Source organism: Arachis hypogaea, chromosome 6, assembly GCF_003086295.3.
Source record: "Arachis hypogaea cultivar Tifrunner chromosome 6, arahy.Tifrunner.gnm2.J5K5, whole genome shotgun sequence".
NCBI classification, from domain to species: Eukaryota; Viridiplantae; Streptophyta; class Magnoliopsida; order Fabales; family Fabaceae; genus Arachis; species Arachis hypogaea.
The window spans coordinates 69,911,761-69,930,022 of NC_092041.1; the positions used below are offsets into that span (position 1 = coordinate 69,911,761).

The following is an 18,262-nucleotide window of genomic DNA, read 5'->3' on the forward strand; positions in this document are numbered from 1 at the left end:
ATTTTTTTATTTTTAACAACAACAACTACTTTTTTATTACTAACAACAACTACTGCCACTAAGAGTGTTCTTGTTTCAGCTTATGTTGGCAGAAAAATCTTATTTTCAAAAAATCCTAATTAAAAAAATCAATAAATCTGATTTTCAGCTTCATACATTCTCAACTTCTTCAATTATATGTAAAATCACCTAAGAAGTTATGTCCAAAGCAGTATGAACCCTCCACCGGGCCTGGAGAAAAGATTCGCCAATCCGAAACTGGCAGCAATGATCCCAGTAGTGTGCAGCTTGAGATTGAATCTGTCATAGAAGTACTCAGCTATGATGTTATCAATAGTCAACTCCACACCAAAGTAGTATCCATAAGTGAAGTACAGACAGCAGTATTCAATTTCTGAATAAAAAATTAATCTTTACAATAGCAAAAAAAAATAAATAAATAAAGCATAATGCCAACAAAAAAGTGTCAAAAAGAGATTATAAAGCATTACTTACAGTATTTTAGCTTAGCTTAGCTTAGCTTCCTTTTAATTGTAGTAGGGAACAAGCAATCATCAAAATTAAACAAATGGGAAAGAGAGAATGAAAAGGATGGGAGCATAGAGAGCATACATGTTCATTCTTTGTTCATCAAAACAAACATGTCGTTCTCAACCACCTTTGCTACTCCCAATCAGCTATAGCAATTCTCTGCTTCTGTCCTCTAGAAAGTTGGGTGCCACCTTCTCCAACCTGTGTTAGAAACAAACTATCAGGCTTTAAATTTGAATGCGTATTTTTTAATATCAAAGTGTTTTAGATCTACACTTTAGTTGCCGAAAGATTTTTGTTTTAACACTCTAGTCCCTTTTGAGGACTAAAATGTATATATCTTAATCATGAGGAACTGAAGTGTAGTCTTACTCAATTAATCGTGTTGTGGACACACCTGAGTATTATAACCATCAGGTAATCCTTCAATGAAGGAATGAGCATTTGCAGCCTTGGCAGCTTGTATGATTTGATCCATGTTAGCACCTTCTTTTCCAAATAAGATGTTGCCAGCTATTTTTGTGGCAAATAGTGCTGGTTCTTGACTTACCAATCCCATCTGTTCTTTCAACCATTTCAATTGAAGATTCTTTAAGTCATATCTATCCAACAGGATCTTACCTAAGTGAAAATTAATGCATTAACCTCTCCTCCTAAATGCACAACTCTATATAAAGCAACTATCTGTGAACTATTTCAATAAAGTGTGATATATGTCAGGTTTATGCATTTTAATGTGTTTGTATTTTTTGTCCTCAGAATTGAGATAGTATTTAAATGCAGGTGTGACTTTGGTAAAAATAGAGGTGAAAAAATCAAAGATGAGTCTTAGGTATGATTTTACTCAGTTTGATTATAATTTTACACCCTCACCCAAAATAGCAGTGTCAATTACCTGAAGTTGTGAGAGTAAGATTGATAATGTTGTTCCTATGGTTTGCAAAAGTTGTGAGAGTAAGATTGATAAAGTGAGTTCAGAGAGTGTGAGATAGAGTGAGCTCGCGATACTCGAAAACTCGAATTCGTCCTAGTTTTGTTGCCACAAACAGCCTTGTCCCCTGGCCCTGCATACTCATCAAAGAAGCTATAATTTTCAGACCTCATGAAGCATCCATCAAGAAATATTTGGGACATTGTGGCTTAAAGCAAACATGTTAAGGAACTAGTTTGTTGCTCAACAATAAAATACTATCATTAACTATAACTTTGCAAAAGCAATATCAGGACAGCAAAGAGAGATCAAATTAAACATGACCTGAAGTATTATTGCAATAGCAATTATCATGCAAATTGAAATGAGTTTAAAATGAAGATGTAAATTAAATGATACAATGAGAAATATCCATTAGGCCTCAAAAAAGTAACTCTTTGACCACCATTGAGTATGACTTTGACATTCGACACTTTTCCAGGAATTATATAGTCTTTTGTTCCTAAATCTGCAAACAAATTTATGCACACCATTAACAAGAAATGGATGCAAGGAATGGATGCACACAAAGGAATGGATGCACACCACAATGAACTCTAGCAAAACCTTGCTGAATTCCACTCAATTAACATTATCAGATACACCTAAGTAAATGAAATGACACCGGAGATGCTAACTGACAGCCATCTTTCTAAATATTTCAAATTACAATTTATACTATAGACCAACCAAAGCTTCAAATTAGATGAATTCTGAATGACTAAATCAAACTTGATTTTGGTGTGAACTGCAAAACAATATGAACAACTTGAACTGACATATGACCCCAAGCACCATTACCAGTCCCATCAACAATTCAAAGTCAATCTCACATATTAAAGTGCTTTAGTGCATCTACATATTAAATTTGAAAGCTTTAGTTCATCTAAAGTTTATTGAACAAGATATAAAAAATCTGCCAATTCAAATGCAATGGTTATTCGCATCAGTCACCATCCAACAATTAGATTTTGAATTAACTAAAAAGTAAGAAAATAAAAATCAGAATGACAAAAAAGAAAAACAAAGCATACTGTTGGGGATCTTCACTCGACCATAAATGGTGTAACCTTCAGCGGACCTGAAAAAAATAAATTAGGATTAAAATCGATCCACATAACATAATTCTAAACCAGAAAGAACAAACGGAAAATTAGGGTTAAGGGACGAGAATTAGGGTTAAGAAAAATAGGGAAGGGACAGGGTTAGGGCTAGGGATAATGAAATCGGAACAGAATCACAATGGAAGGGTTAGGGCTAGGGACGAGAAGGAAGCGGAGGCCTACCTGAACTAACAGCGACAAGAAGAGACGATGATAAACCTCCGGCAAGGAGAGAAGAAGCAGCGCGAGAGCGGTGGTGGAGGGAGCTCGTAAGACAAGAGCACGGCCGAGAGAACTCGTGTGACGACGAAAGGAACAAACGCATTGAGAGCGGCAGTGGAAGGAGCTTGTGCGACTCGAGCCGTAGCCACGGCGGTGGCGGCGACAGTGGAGGACATCACATCTTCAATGGAGCTTCAATGGAGAGAGAGAGAGAGAGAGAGAGAGAGAGAGAGAGAGAGCGAGAGAGAGAGAGAGAGAGAGAGAGAGAGAGAGAGAGAGAGAGAAGGCATATGGGTTCAACGGAGTAACTCACAGAGATGTGAAAAAAAGTGAAATGAAGTTTTCGGGAGTAAAGTGACCATCTCCTTATTCTAATATATTTCTGTCGGAAAATTTTAAATTACAGACGGAAAATCCGTCTGTAATAATTTAACAAAATGCAGCACTTTGTTTATTTAATTACAGACAGAAAATTCGTCTGTAATTATTTTTCACAAAAAAAATAATTTTACAGATAGAATTATCGACGGATTCTCTTTTCCGTCTGTAATTTATGCTAATTCATATTTTTTGTTTTTCGACAAAAGAATTCCTCTGAAATTCTGTCTGTATTTCCGTGGGATAAAATTCGTCGGAAATATCCGTCTGTAATAACTAGTTTTCTAGTAGTATTTCTATTTGAGTTCTTGTAAAACTTGGAAAAACTCTTTACTTGAACAACAGCTTGAAAACAATTTCTCCTAAATTTTAATTATTTAGATTTAACGGGATACGTGACATATAATCCCCTTATTTTTGGGTAATTAGAATTTTGTGGCATATAAACTGGAATTTGAACTTCACACTCTAATTGGAATTAATTGACCAAGGAATTGGCAGTTAATGAATTCTAGAGGAGACTAGAAAGGTCTAAGGAATTAGGGTCTAGTCACATATAGTTTGCCATAAATTAAATTCTACATGATTAAAATAGTTAGTAAGAGAAGTTAATCTAGAAAAATAGATAACTCTGAAGCCTTAACTATCTTCTCCATAGTTTATTCCCAACTTAATTATTTGTCTATTCTTTTGATATTCTGAGTTGCTGTTTAATGCTCTTTGAACACTCAACATACTATTTTGTTTATCTAACTAAGTAATTTAATCAACCATTGTTGCTTGATCCATCAATCCTCGTGGGATCGACCCTTACTCACGTAAGGTATTACTTGGTACGACCCGGTGCACTTGCCGGTTAGTTTGTGGGTTATAAAATCCGCACCAAATTTTTGGCACCGTTGCCGGAGATTGATAGTGATTAACAACTATTCGTTGTTTGATTGTTTAGATTAGATAATTTTTTTTATTATATTTTTTAATTTTATTATTAATTTTTATTTTGCATTTCTTTTCTTTTTTACGTTATTTTTTCTTTTTTTCTTTTACGTTAATTTTTTCTTTTTTTTTCCATTACGTTATTTTTTTCTATACGTTATTTTTTTCTCTTTTCCTTTTCATTTACTTCCCCCCTCCCCTTTATGCCGTACTTTTTTTCTTTTTTTATTTATTTTATTTTTATTATATAAAAATAAAAAAATCTCTTTTCTTCTTTCTTTCGTCTTTCGTTCGTACCCCTCCCCCCTTTTTCGTTTTCTTTCCTTTTTTTTCTTTTATTAATAAAAAAATAAATAAAATAAAATAAAGTAAAATAAAATAAAAATAAAAAAATTTAGTGTTGGGACTATACAACATTGACCTGATCACCTGTGAGGCTCCATGAGAGCCCACTGTCAAGCTATTGACATTAAAGAAGCACTTATTGGGAGGCAACCCAATTTTTATTTATCTAATTTTATTTTTTTATTTTTCTTTTATGTTTTTATTAGGTTCATAATCATGTGGAGTCACGAAAAAAATATTAAAATTAAAAACAGAATCAAAAATAGCAGAAGAAAAATTCACCCTGGAGGAAGGACTTACTGGCGTTTAAACGCCAGTAAGGAGCATCTGGCTGGCGTTCAACGCCAGAACATAGCATGGATCTGGCATTGAACGCCAGAAACAAGCAACATCCCGGCATTCAAACGCCAGGAATGCACCCTGAGAAGAGCTGGCGCTGAACGCCAGAAACAAGCATGGAACTGGCGTTTAATGCTAGAAACATGCTGCACATGGGCGTTGAACGCCCAGAACATGCATCACTTCGGCGTTTAAACACCAGAATTGCATGCAAAGGCATTTTACATGCCTAATTGGCGCAGGGATGTAAATCCTTGACACCTCAGGATCTGTGGACCCTACAGGATCATCTCAAGATCTGTGGACCCCACAAGATCCCCACCTACCATATTCTCCCCTCTTCTCAACATTCATCCTCTCTTTCCAATAAACACTCTTCCCCAAAACCCATCACCAATCACCTCAATCTTTCTTCACAATCACCCCCTTCACCACTCACATCCATTCACTCTTCCCCATAAACCCCCATACCTTCAAAATTCAAAATTTCTTTCCCACCCAAACCCACCCTAAATGGCCGAACCTACTCCCTCTCCCCTCACTATATAAACCCCTCCATTCTCCTTAATTTTCACACAACACAAACCTCTCTTCTCCTTCTTGGCCGAATACACCTCTCCCCCGCTCCTCCATATTTTCTTCTTCTTCTTCTTCTTCTTCTTCTCTTCTTTCTTCTCTTGCTCGAGGGCGAGCAATATTCTAAGTTTGGTGTGGTAAAAGCATAGCTTTTTTGTTTTTCCATAACCATTGATGGCACCTAAGGCCAGAGAATCCTCTAGAAAAGGGAAAAGGAAGACAAAAGCTTCCACCTCCGAGTCATGGGAGATGGAAAGATTCATCTCCAAAGCCCATCAAGACCACTTCTATGATGTTGTGGCCAAGAAGAAGGTGATCCCTGAGGTCCCTTTCAAGCTTAAGAAAAATGAGTTTTTGGAGATCCGACATGAGATTCAAAGAAGAAGTTGGGAAGTTCTAACCAACCCCATCCAACAAGTCAGAATCTTAATGGTTCAAGAGTTCTATGCCAATGCATGGATCACTAGGAACCATGATCAAAGTAAGAACCCGAACCCAAAGAATTATCTTACAATGGTTCGGGGGAAATACTTAGATTTTAGTCCAAAAAATGTGTGGTTGGCATTCAACTTGCCCATGATGCAAGGAGATGCATGCCCCTACACTAGAAGGGTCAACTTTAATCAAAGGTTGGACCAAGTCCTTATGGACATATGTGTGGAAGGAGCTCAATGGAAAAGAGATTCCAAAGGCAAGCCGGTTCAACTAAGAAGACTGGACCTCAAGCCTGTGGCTAGAGGATGGTTGGAGTTCATTCAACGCTTCATCATCCCCACTAGCAACCGATCTGAAGTTACTATGGATCGGGCCATCAAGATCTATAGCATCATGACTGGAGAGGAAGTAGAAATTCATGAAGTTGTCTCCCTTGAATTCTACAAAATAGCCGATAAGTCCTCTACTTTGGCAAGGTTAGATTTTCCTCATCTTATTTGCCATCTATGTTACTCAGCTGGAGTCATCATAGAAGGAGACATCCCATTGAGGAGGATAAGCCCATCACTAAGAAAAGGATGGAGCAAACAAGAGAGCCCACTCATGGATCCCAAGAGACGCATGAGGAAGCTCATCACCAAGAAATCCTGGAGATGCCTCAAGGGATGCACTTTCCTCCCAAAAACTATTAGGAACAACTTAACACTTCTCTAGAAGATTTGAGTTACAATATAGATCAATTAAGGGTGAAACATCAAGAGCACTCCATCATTCTCCATGAAATTAGAGAAGATCAAAGAGCAATGAGGGAGGAGCAATAAAGACAAGGAAGAGACATAGAAGAACTCAAGGACATCATTAGTTCTTCAAGAAGAAAACGCCACTAAGGTGGATTCATTCCTTGTTCTTATTTTTTCTGTTTTTCATTTTTATCTATGTTTTGTGTCTCTACTTCATGATCATTAGTATGTAGTAACTATGTCTTAAAGCTATGAATAAATTCCATAAATCCTTCACCTCTCTTAAATGAAAAGTGTTTTTAATTCAAAAGAACAAGAAGTACATAAATTTCAAAAATTGTCCTTGAATTTAGTTTAATTATGTTGATGTGGTGACAATACTTTTTGTTTTCTGAATGAATGCTTAAACAGTGCATATTTTTTATCTTGTTGTTTATGAATGTTAAAATTGTTGGCTCTTGAAAGAATGATGAAAAAGCGAAATGTTATTGATGATCTGAAAAATCATAAAATTGATTCTTGAAGCAAGAAAAAGCAGTGAATATCAAAAGCTTGCGAAAAAAAAGTGGCGAAAAAAAAGAAGCAAGCAGAAAAAGCCAATAGCCCTTAAAACCAAAAGACAAGGGTAAAAAGGATCCAAGGCTTTGAGCATCAATGGATAGGAGGGCCCAAGGAAATAAAATCCAGGCCTAAGCGGCTAAATTAAGTTGTCCCTAACCACGTGCTTGTGGCATGCAGGTCCAAGTGAAAAGCTTGAGACTGAGTGGTTAAAGTCATGATCCAAAGTAAAAAGAGTGTGCTTAAGAGCTCTGGACACCTCTAACTGGGGACTCTAGCAAAGCTGAGTCACAATCTGAAAAGGTTCACCCAGTTATGTGTCTGTGGCATTTATGTATCCGGTGGTAATACTGGAAAACAAAATGTTTAGGGCCACGGCCAAGACTCATAAAGTAGCTGTGTTCAAGAATCAACATACTAAACTAGGAGAATCAATAACAATATCTGAATTCTGAGTTCCTATGGATGCCAATCATTCTGAACTTCAAAGGATAAACTGAGATGCCAAAACTGTTCAGAAGCAAAAAGCTACAAGTCCCGCTCATCTAATTAGAATTAATATTCATTGATATTTTGGGATTTATAGTATATTCTCTTCTTTTTATCCTAATTGATCTTCATTTGCTTGGGGACAAGCAACAATTTAAGTTTGGTGTTGTGATGAGCGGATAATTTATATGCTTTTTGGCATTATTTTTAGGTAGTTTTTAGTATAATCTAGTTACTTTTAGGGATGTTTTCATTATGTTTTATGCTAAATTCACATTTCTGGACTTTACTATGAGTTTGTGTATTTTTCTGTGATTTCAGGTATTTTCTGGCTGAAATTGAGGGACTTGAGCAAAACTCTGATAGGAGGCTGACAAAGGACTGCTGATGCTGTTGGAATCTGACCTCCTTGCACTCGAAATGGATTTTCTGGAGCTACAGAAATTCAAATGGTGCGCTTTCAACAACGTTGAAAAGTAGACATTCAGAGCTTTCCAGCAATATATATAAGTCCATACTTTATTCGTAATTAGATGACGTAAACTGGCGGTCAACGCCAGTTTCATGCTGCATTCTGGAGTCAAACGCCAGAAACACGTCACGAACCAGAGTTGAACGCCCAAAACACGTTACAACTTGGCGTTCAACTCCAAGAGAAGCCTCAGCTCGTTGATAGATCAAGCTCAGCCCAAGCATACACCAAATGGGCCCCGGAAGTGAATTTATGCATCAATTACTTACTTCTGTAAACCCTAGTAGCTAATTTAGTATAAATAGAACTTTTTACTAGTTTATTAGAAGTCTTTGACTATCTAGTCTTTTGACCATTCGGTCTTTCATGGGGGCTGGCCATTCGGCCATGCCTGGACCTTCATCACTTATGTATTTTCAACGGTGGAGTTTCTACACACCACAGATTAAGAGTGTGGAGCTCTGCTGTACCTCGAGTTTTAATGCAATTACTACTATTTTATATTCAATTTGACTTATTCTTATTCTAAGATATTCGTTGCACTTCAACATGATGAATGTGATGATCTGTGACACTCATCATCATTCTCACCTATGAACGCGTGATTGACAACCACTTCCGTTCTACCTTAGACCGGGTGCATATCTCTTGGATTCCTTAATCAGAATCTTTGTGGTATAAGCTAGAATTGATGGCGGCATTCATGGAAATCCAAAAAGTCTAACCTTGTCTGTGGTATTCCGAGTAGGATTCCAGGATTGAATGACTGTGACGAGCTTCAAACTCGCGATTCTGGGTGTGTTGACTAACGCAAAAGAATCAAGGGATTCTATTCCAACATGATCGAGAACTGACAGATGATTAGCCGTGCCGTGACAGAGCATTTGCACCATTTTCACTGAGAGAATGGGATGTAGGCATTGACAACGGTGATGCCCTACATACATCTTGCCATAGAAAGGAGTGACAAAGATTGGATAAAAGCAGTAGGAAAGCAGAGATTCAGAAGGAACACAGCGCCTCCAACCACTTATCTGAAATTCCCATCATTGAATTACATGAGTAACTCTATCTTTATTTTCTGTTTATATTTATTATTATTATTCGAAAACCTAATAATCTCTTAATATAGTTGAATCCGCCTGACTGGGATTTACAAGATGACCATAGCTTACTTCATACCAACAATCTCTGTGGAATCGATCCTTACTCACGTAAGGTATTACTTGGATGACCCAGTACACTTGCTGGTTAGTTGTGCGGAGTTGTGACAAAGTGTGATTTATGTTTGAGAGCACCAAGTCTTTGGAGCCATTGTTGATGATCACAATTTCGTCCACCAGTTGGCCGAAACTCTTGCCCTTGGCATTGTTGCTAGCGTTTTTATCAAACACTCTAGTTCATCCCAAGTTGGCAACGCCCAAAATCACTTCCTTGGCCCACATTTCTTGCTTCCATTGCCAAGGAACACGCAGCCTTTCTCCAAGTTGTGACAATGTACTCGAAGCTCTTCTAGCTCCTCTCCAAGGCCCTGGCGTTACCTAGGAACACGCCAGCTCTTCCTGGAGTTGGCAATGCCCAAAGTCTCTTCCTCCTTGCCAAGCTTGCTATATCCCCAAGCTTTCTTGCTCCAATTCTTGCTCTATTGCCTTCTTGCCTCATTACCTATCATTAACCAAACACATGCCTCAAAGCCTTGCTAAATCACAAGATTTTGCATCATTCATAACATCAAACAATTCTTGCATAAATCTCATGAAAATGCACATAATTAACTATGTTTGATTGAATCAAGGCATTGACAAACCCCAATTTGAGGGTTTATCTTCTATTGAATTTAGAGTATTTTGATAACCTTTTGTCACATTTAACCTATAAATTAGCATAGTTTTGTTATCTCTCCCATAATTGTGCTTAAGTGTAAAAACATGCTTTTTAAGCCTTATCTTGATGAATTCTAATTTCTCTTTGATTCCATAAGATGCCTTGATGTGTTTGTTAGTAATTCCAGGATTGAAATAGGCTAGGCATGGATCAAAGGAAGCAAGGAAGGAAGCATGCAAGTGGAGAGAAGCACAAAAAGCCAAAGAGTTGATCTCGGCCAAGCACGCGTACGCGTACAAGGCGCTCGCGCGCACATCACAGAATTGGCCAGGGATGCGCACGCGCACCGTGCGCGCACGCGTCGTAGCCCGCACGTGATTCTTTTATTATAGCACGTGTCTGGCAATTTTGGAAGGTTTTAGCAACCAACTTTGGCGCCAAAATGCATATAAGAGCCAAGGATTGAAGGGGATTGACACACATTCACATCCATAGACTAATTTTAGATCATTAGATAGATATTTTTAGTTAGTTACATTTGTTGAGAGAGAAACTCCAACTTCTCTCTAGGATTCATCTTCATTTTCTCAATTCTCAACCATTCCTTGGTGAGATCTACTACAACACTCAATTTACTTTGCTCATATTGTAGATTCTCTTCTCTAATCTCATTAGTGTTTTGTAATTGTTCAATTCTTGTAGATCTTAGGTTTAACTTTGTTGTTTTGGATTCTATTGATTCATTGAAGATTTCATTTTTATTGTTGTTCATTGTTGATTGTTGTTAATCTCTTGTGTTGAATTGCTTTGATTCTAATTCTTTTCTCTCCATTTTACTATGTCTTTCATTCTTGCTCTCCAAGTGTTTGAGAAAATGCCAACTTTAGATATGGAGTAGTATTCTCTCACTTGGCCTAGTGGTTGAGTCATTGGAGACACTTGAATAATGGATGTCAATCGTTGATTAAGAATTGAGGATTGCTAATTGACTTAGAGTGCACTAAAGCTAGACTTTCCTAGGGTAAGACTAGGACTTGTGACTTGAGTTAATTACTTTTACTTGACTTTCCTCTATAATTAGGGGTTAACTAAGTAAAGCAACACTCCTTTGTTATCACAATTGAATGAAGCTATAGTGATAGAACTTCCAATGTTCAACCTTGGCCAAGGCTTTTGATATTGATTGATTGTTGTTTTCTTTTATTCACACTTTTATGCCACACTCTTCAAGCCACAAAAAGACCACTTAACCAATAACATGCATCCTTGTAGCATTCCTAGGGAAGAACGACTCGGGACTAATACTCTCGATTATAGATTGTAGATTTGTTTGATGATGGATTTTGCGTCGGTTTAGACTATACTACAATTGATCACTTGATAAATTCTATACCGACAAAAATTCATTTGTCAAAATGGCGCCATTGCCGGGGAATGCGCATGAGTGCCATGTTTTTGGTTAATGTAAATATGTGAGTATTGTGAATATGTTTTTCTTTTGTTTGTTTGGTAGTTTTTGTTAGTTTTAGATCTCTATTAGTTTTGTTTCTATTTGCCACTATGAATTCTCGTCCTTGTGGTTTTGGATATGACTATGACTACTTTGTAGGTGATGAAAACTTGAATGATGGCTCACATTATGGGATAGACGAATTCTCAGGAAGGGAGCCATATCCATATGAGCAATCACCATGGCAATCTCCCCCCTCAAGTTACTATGATGGTAGTCCCTCCTATAATGCATATCATTCCTATGGATATGATGATTCTTATCATGGTTATACCTCTCAACCACCACCATTCTATGCACCATATTCTCAACCCACATCTTATTTCCACCAATCGCCTACATATGATCCAAATCTATATTCCCCCTATGCATACCCTTGTGACGATTATGAACAAGCAACCCTTGAATCACCACCACTCCAACATTTTTACCCTCCAACCCAAGTCCCCATAAACGATACACTTGGTATCATTCTTCAAGAGCAAGAAGAACTCCAAACCGCCTTCACTAGTTTCACCTCTACCCTCCAAGAATTTACATCCCGTATAATTCCACCTTCCACCATTAACCAAAATAACTTCCCACCTCAAAGCTTTGATGAATCTTCTTTCCAACCATATCATGAATTCCCCACTCCGCCACAAACCTCCATGGAAGCATATCAATGTCCATTAATCCAAGAGCAATATGATCCTACTTATGTTAATAAAGCGGAACAAGAATTAACAGATCGTTTCAAGGAAGAAATGGACCGACTTCAAGCAACCATCTGTCAAAAGATAGATTCTTGGGATTCATATCACAACCGAAATGAGTTCACGGATGATTGTGAGAAAGCAACCAAAGAGGGAGGTATGAGGGAGACTTTAGACTCTCAAGTGGAGCATAAGGAAATGGAGTGTGTTGCAACAAACGGAGGAAATGGAGATTGTTGAAGATAAAGAGGTGGAAGAAGACCTAGAGGAGGTTGAACAAGAAGGAAGTTCCATCCACGGAAATAACTCTACATCAAGTGACAATGGTGGTCTTGTTGAAGCTCCCCCCATCAAATGTGAAATCAATGTTGAGGAGGGTGCGCAACCTCCAACACATGACTTAATCAATAATAAAGGTTTGAAGGAAGTTAGCAAACAAGAAGAATTTAAAGGAAGTTATCAAAAGATGGAAATCATCATGAAGGAGCCAAAGGAAGTGGAACCTACAATGTCAAGACCATTGGAAACCCTCCTTGCTAAGTCGCCGTCCCAATCACAAATTGAGTGGGTAATCATCTCATCCTTTAATTTTCTTGGCCTATATCAATATGCATTGTTAGAAACAGACGGTCAACTTAGAGCTCTTTGTGGGCTAGAGAGTAAGAACGGATTAGATGTCGGTGGACAATTTCAATCAAGGTGCATAAAGGATGGAATATCAAACTTTGAATCTCAAAGGTGGAGTGAAGGCAAATTCAATGGGATTAGGATGATGAGTATGAGTTACAAGCAGAATTCAATAAATTTGTCACCCTATTGGAAGTATGAAGATATGGAAGAAAAGGAGTTGACAAATAAAGTATGGGACCTGGGCACATACATAAAGCACCATCAACTTAGGAACCTTGTCACTTGCTTAGGCCCCCGTGAAGGCCCTGTACGTTTAAATTGGGATCCCGGAGGCCATTGGAAGAGCAAACACTGGTGGGGATTCGAAGAAGAGTTTAAGCACAAGCCACCCTAGCAAGGACCCCACCAAATGTCCAACTTAAGGACTTTAACTAAAAGTGCTAGGTGGGAGACACCCCACCATGGTAAACTCTTTCCACTCTCTTCTAACCTTGTTTAATAAGTGATTCGAGTTACCATTGTAGGTAGGTTCACACATCATAATTAGCTTGTTTGTATACATTAGTAGCTAGAATATTAACATGTATGTTGTGATTAGTAGAAATAGAATAAATCTCAAAACCAACTTGCATTTTAGAAGGTGTAGGTTTTTGACTAAATAAGGAGTTGTAGGCACCATGGGGAGTCTTTGGGCAAGTAGAAGCTTTTAGGCATTATCCTATTCAAAAAAAAAAAAAAAAAGAAAGAGAAGATGGACGCGCGCGCACGCTGTACGCGCACGCGTCTTTGAGCGGATGCATCATCACCCATATTCCAGAGAGTTGGGCCTCTCCTAGGCCAGCGTTGTGCCTCGAGCCCAACTCACTTCACGCTTACGCGCACTACGTGCGTGCGCGCCATACAAACATAAGGAGTAGCACGCGTGCGCGCACTTGCCGCGTACGCGTCGAATTGCTGCTGTAAAATCTTGCGCCAAGCCCCAGAGAGTTAGGCCAGCTCTGGGCCATCCTTAAGCCCCTGGCCCAATTCAGCTCGCGCGGACGCGTACATGCCGCGTACGCGCAGGTATAGGTAGTGCAACCACCAGGCCATTGACCAGAGAGTTAGGCCTCCTATGGGCCAACCTTAAGCCTACAGCCCAACTCCTTTCACGCGTGCGCGCACGGTATGCGCACGCGTCCTTACCCATTTCGACCTTCCGCGCTTGAGCGCGGTGTACGCGCACGCGTAGGTCCCTAGTGTCATCAATGCACGCGGACGCGCAAGGTGCGCGCCCGCGTCGTTTTAAAATGATGATAACCCTAACGCTCAACGAGCGTCGCGCAGTCGCGCTCTTCTTCCTCCCCAACCTCCATTTCCATTTCTGCAACTCCCATAGCCACCTCTGCTGCGCCGTCAACCACCACCGCCGACCACCTTCCTTTCTTCCTCTCTTACTATCTTCCCTCAACCCTCCTTCTCTCATTCCTTCACCACATTCCCCCTCTCAGCCACTCACTCTTCTCCCCCCTTTCCGGCCGAACCTCACCGTGCCACCATCATTACCGCCGGCGACGCCCCCTCCCTCATCACCACCCAAATTTCTCTCTTCCTCTCTCATTTCCACCTTCAATCATCACCGACCCGCCCTTGTTCAGTTTCTCATTTTTTTGGCCAAAGCACCGCGCCGGCAGCACTCACCGCCACCGTCCACGGCGGCGCAGTTCCGGGTACTACCCCCCAGTTTCATTTCCTTTCTTTGTTCCCCTCTGCTCCCAGGTTCCTACTCCAGTCTGTTATTTTTTTGTTTTTCCCTTTTTACTGTTCCTTTTGATTAATTACTACAATTGTATGTTAGTTAGTTAAATTCAAATTTTGTATGCTAGGTTAGATAGAAATAATTGCGGTTAGGTAGCTAGGGCTGGATAGAGGATTCTAGGCCTGATAAGTGCTCCGTTTGTGTTTATTTTCTGTTTGTTTGCTTGTCTGCTAAGTGCGAATTTTGAGTTGCTCTGTATGCAATTTGTGCTGCCTGAATGCCTTCTTATTGCCACTATGATTAATTGATACTGTAATGATGCTGTGTGTGCTATTTTGCCACCCGGAAACGTCCAATTTTAAGCCGAGATGCTGCCCAATTTTCAAGAAATTTAATCTCATTTAGATCTTTATTACGAATTTGGGCTAATTCTCGCTAATTTTGACTTCCGGGGTTTACATAAACATTGTAAACATGATTTGTGTGCTTGAAAGGTGCATTTCTCATCATACTACTAATATAATCTCACTTGTACAAATCATTGACTTCTTTACTTACCAACTTCACGCTTACTTGCATTTTAAACCATTTGACCATTCCTTTAAGTCATGATGATGAACATGCCTATTCCTTTAGAATTGTTACATAGTTTGAAACATTGAATTCCTGGTTTTAAAGCCTGCTATCCATGTTTCAAAATCTATTCATATCATGTTTGCTTGCCATCTATTTTACATCCTGAACATGTTTTACTTGCTCCATGCTAAGTGATTAATTGCCTATATTTTATTCCATTTTTCAGGATGTCAGATAAAGGGAAAGGAAAGGCATCATCTTCCAAAAAGAGAAAGAAAACCCCAAACCCCACTTTTGCCTCACTGCTTGCCTATGCTCAAAACCCTCTGAATGACATAGATAAAGCAAACCAATTACTACCGGCCCAGGATACGGTCAAATTCCCCAATCTCTATTGTGAACTCAGATTCCCAAGCTACAATTCAAAGAATCTGAATACTGAGAAGAAACTACTTATTCCATTGGATTTGGCCGGCATCATCCACCAGCGTATTGACCAGATGGGTTTGACTTTTCTGGATAGGGAATTGAGCCGGGTGAACCGGTCTTGGGTACAGGAGTTCTACTGCAATTTCTTCCGCCACTCCCTTGATTCGGTACTTGTTAGGGGGATTGAGGTGCCCATCACAGAGCAGGCCATAGAGGATGCCCTTACTTGCCGGCCTAAGACCAGTGACACTAATGCATTCATGCAGGCCGAGATAGACCTTCATTGCATGACCTTTGATTTTGAGGCATTGAGGGCAGTGGTAGCTACTCCAGATGCTCCTTGGGTTATGGATGCCGATAACACGGCACCCAAGGGGATGCACTTTAGTTATCTGAGCCGAGAGGCCAAGACTTGGCAGCAGATTTTCGCTCATTACGTCATGCCCACGACTCACTTCACAGAGATCCCAGTTGCTATGTTGATCCTGATCAGCTGTGTGATGGAGGGAAAAGAGGTTTACTACCCCCAGCTGATCAGGCGGTTCATGTGGAGAGCCCACATCCGAGGTATCTTTCCGTTTCCGGTTTTGGTCACTCAGATGATTCAGCGGGCCGGAGTTCCGTGGCACCAGGATGATGTATCACCACCTCCACCGCTCCCTCAGAAGGAGCCAGTTACTATTCCGTGGGGATCCTGGGTGCACGAGAGGCCCGCCTCGCGCCGTAGATCTCGAGCCAGAGCAGCAGTTGAGGGAGCTGAACCCTCTTCATCATTAGCCCCTGCCGGAGCATCTACCGCAGCTGCACCTCAGCCGATGTACTTGTTAGTTCAGCGTCTCTTCCGGTACATGGAGCGCAGTAAGCACCAGATCATGCGTCGCCTGGATCAGATTGACCAGATGTTTGTGGCCCAGGGCCTTGAGCTACCCCCGCTACCAGAGTCTTCCGGTTCCGATGAGGAGACAGATTTACAGACTGAGGGTATTCATGCAGATGAGCCAGCACATATGGAGGCACCACCGCAGACACAGGAGTCTCAGCCGGTACCACAGCCACAGCCAGAGCCTACCAGTGTACCTATCCCTGATCCTCAGGATTAGCATCGAGGACGATGCTTAATCTTAAGTGTGGGGAGGTAGCCGGTGGCATCATTAGATACCGGTGAACATTTTGGCCACTTTACTAGCTATCTTACTTTGCACACTCTTTGTATATATTTGATGTATTTTGAGTTTATTTTGGATACTTTTACTGCTTGATACGTTTACTACTTATTTTGGATTTTATTTTGGATTTTAGATACTTTGATGCTTATGGATATCCTTAGATGTTTTGGATGATAGATTTCATACTTTTACTTTTAGTTTAACTTTTCTTTATACATTTTTGCATATCTTTCTTTTTAGTTCGTGGTTGTGATTAGAAATCACGCTTTGACTTGCAAACACTTAGTCACCCTTTTTGCATAAGAAATTGGTTTTGAGTGAAAAAGGAAAGGGTGAACTAAGAAAATTTTTGGATTTTTCAATCACAACAATGCCTAGTCAAACATTGAAAGTTTCCAAGGAGTTTAAATATAGGGCATTAACCCAATTGATTGAAAGAAAATTTTTGGTAAAACTTGCTTGAATTACATACTTTGTGAAGCATGTATTGAATTAAGAACACAAGCTTGTGAGACTTGAGCCTATTGATGTGGTTACATTTTATAGCCACTTATTTTCCATTCTTGTGTGAATTTATTCTCTTTCTATGATTGTAATCCTTGATTTGCTTGATCCTATATGTCCATTTATTTCGTGTATTTATGCATTTATATGATTGAGGCCATTACTTCATTAGCCACTTACCCAAATAGCCAACCCTTTATTCTCCATTGTTAGCCAATTTTGAGCCTATGCTTAACCAACTTATTCTCAATTTAGCACATTACAAGCCCAGGGCGAAAAACCAATAAAAGTCCTTGTTTGGATCTTTGATTAGCCTAGGCTAGTGAGAGTGTTCAGTATTCAAAGTTGGTGAGGTTTGGGAACATTGGAGGGGATAAAGGGGGTAGTACACTTTTATGTTTAGGAATTGGGTACATACTCATGTATTGATCAAATGAATAGACCTTATGCATTGATGCTCTTGTATATAGTTTGACAAAAGAAAAAAAAGAAGAAAAAGAAAGAAAATAATAAAAAGGGGACAAATTGCCCCAAAGTGAAGTCAATAAAAAGGAATCAATGCATAGGTGTTATGAATCAAATAAGGATGCATGAATATGTAAGAAAAAGTGAAGAATGGGTAGTTAGAATAGTTTGAACTTGTATAGGTCATTATATAGTTAGGTGGGAAAGTCTATGCTAATTAAAGATTCAAATCCTAGTCCACTTAACCATAAATGATCCTACCTTGACCCTAACCCCATTACAACCTAAATGAAAGACCTCATGATGAATGTATGCATGCATTGAATAAATGTTGATTGTTAGAAGAAAATCAAATCTTGGAAAGCTTGATTAGAAGAGAATTGAGTGAATTGACCCTTAAACACTTGAGTGAATAGAGCGGATACACATCCGGTGAGGGTTCAAAAGTTCAACTACATGTGTTCACCCATATTATCTATATTCTTGCAAGTTTAAATTCTTTTTGATAATTCAATACAATTGTGGTTTGGACTTAACTCCTATTGCCCTAACTATTGTGCTTACACATGTTCTCTTGGGAATTGACTTGTTTGAACTAAGCATTTCCATTTGCTTAGATAATTGCATTTAG

At 39.3% G+C, this 18,262-nt stretch overlaps 1 protein-coding gene across 1 annotated transcript; it reads right to left on the reverse strand.

The window, feature by feature from the left end:
* Nucleotides 1-628: 628 nt before the first annotated feature.
* Nucleotides 629-1,116, reverse strand: LOC112698189 (ABC transporter B family member 14-like). The gene is made up of 2 exons (XM_072196453.1): nt 929-1,116; nt 629-732 (listed from the first exon to the last, which is right to left on the reverse strand). Exons 1-2 carry the CDS (start codon nt 1,088-1,090, stop codon nt 664-666), a joined length of 231 nt encoding a protein of 76 aa, XP_072052554.1. The 5' UTR covers nt 1,091-1,116; the 3' UTR covers nt 629-663.
* Nucleotides 1,117-18,262: the final 17,146 nt, after the last annotated feature.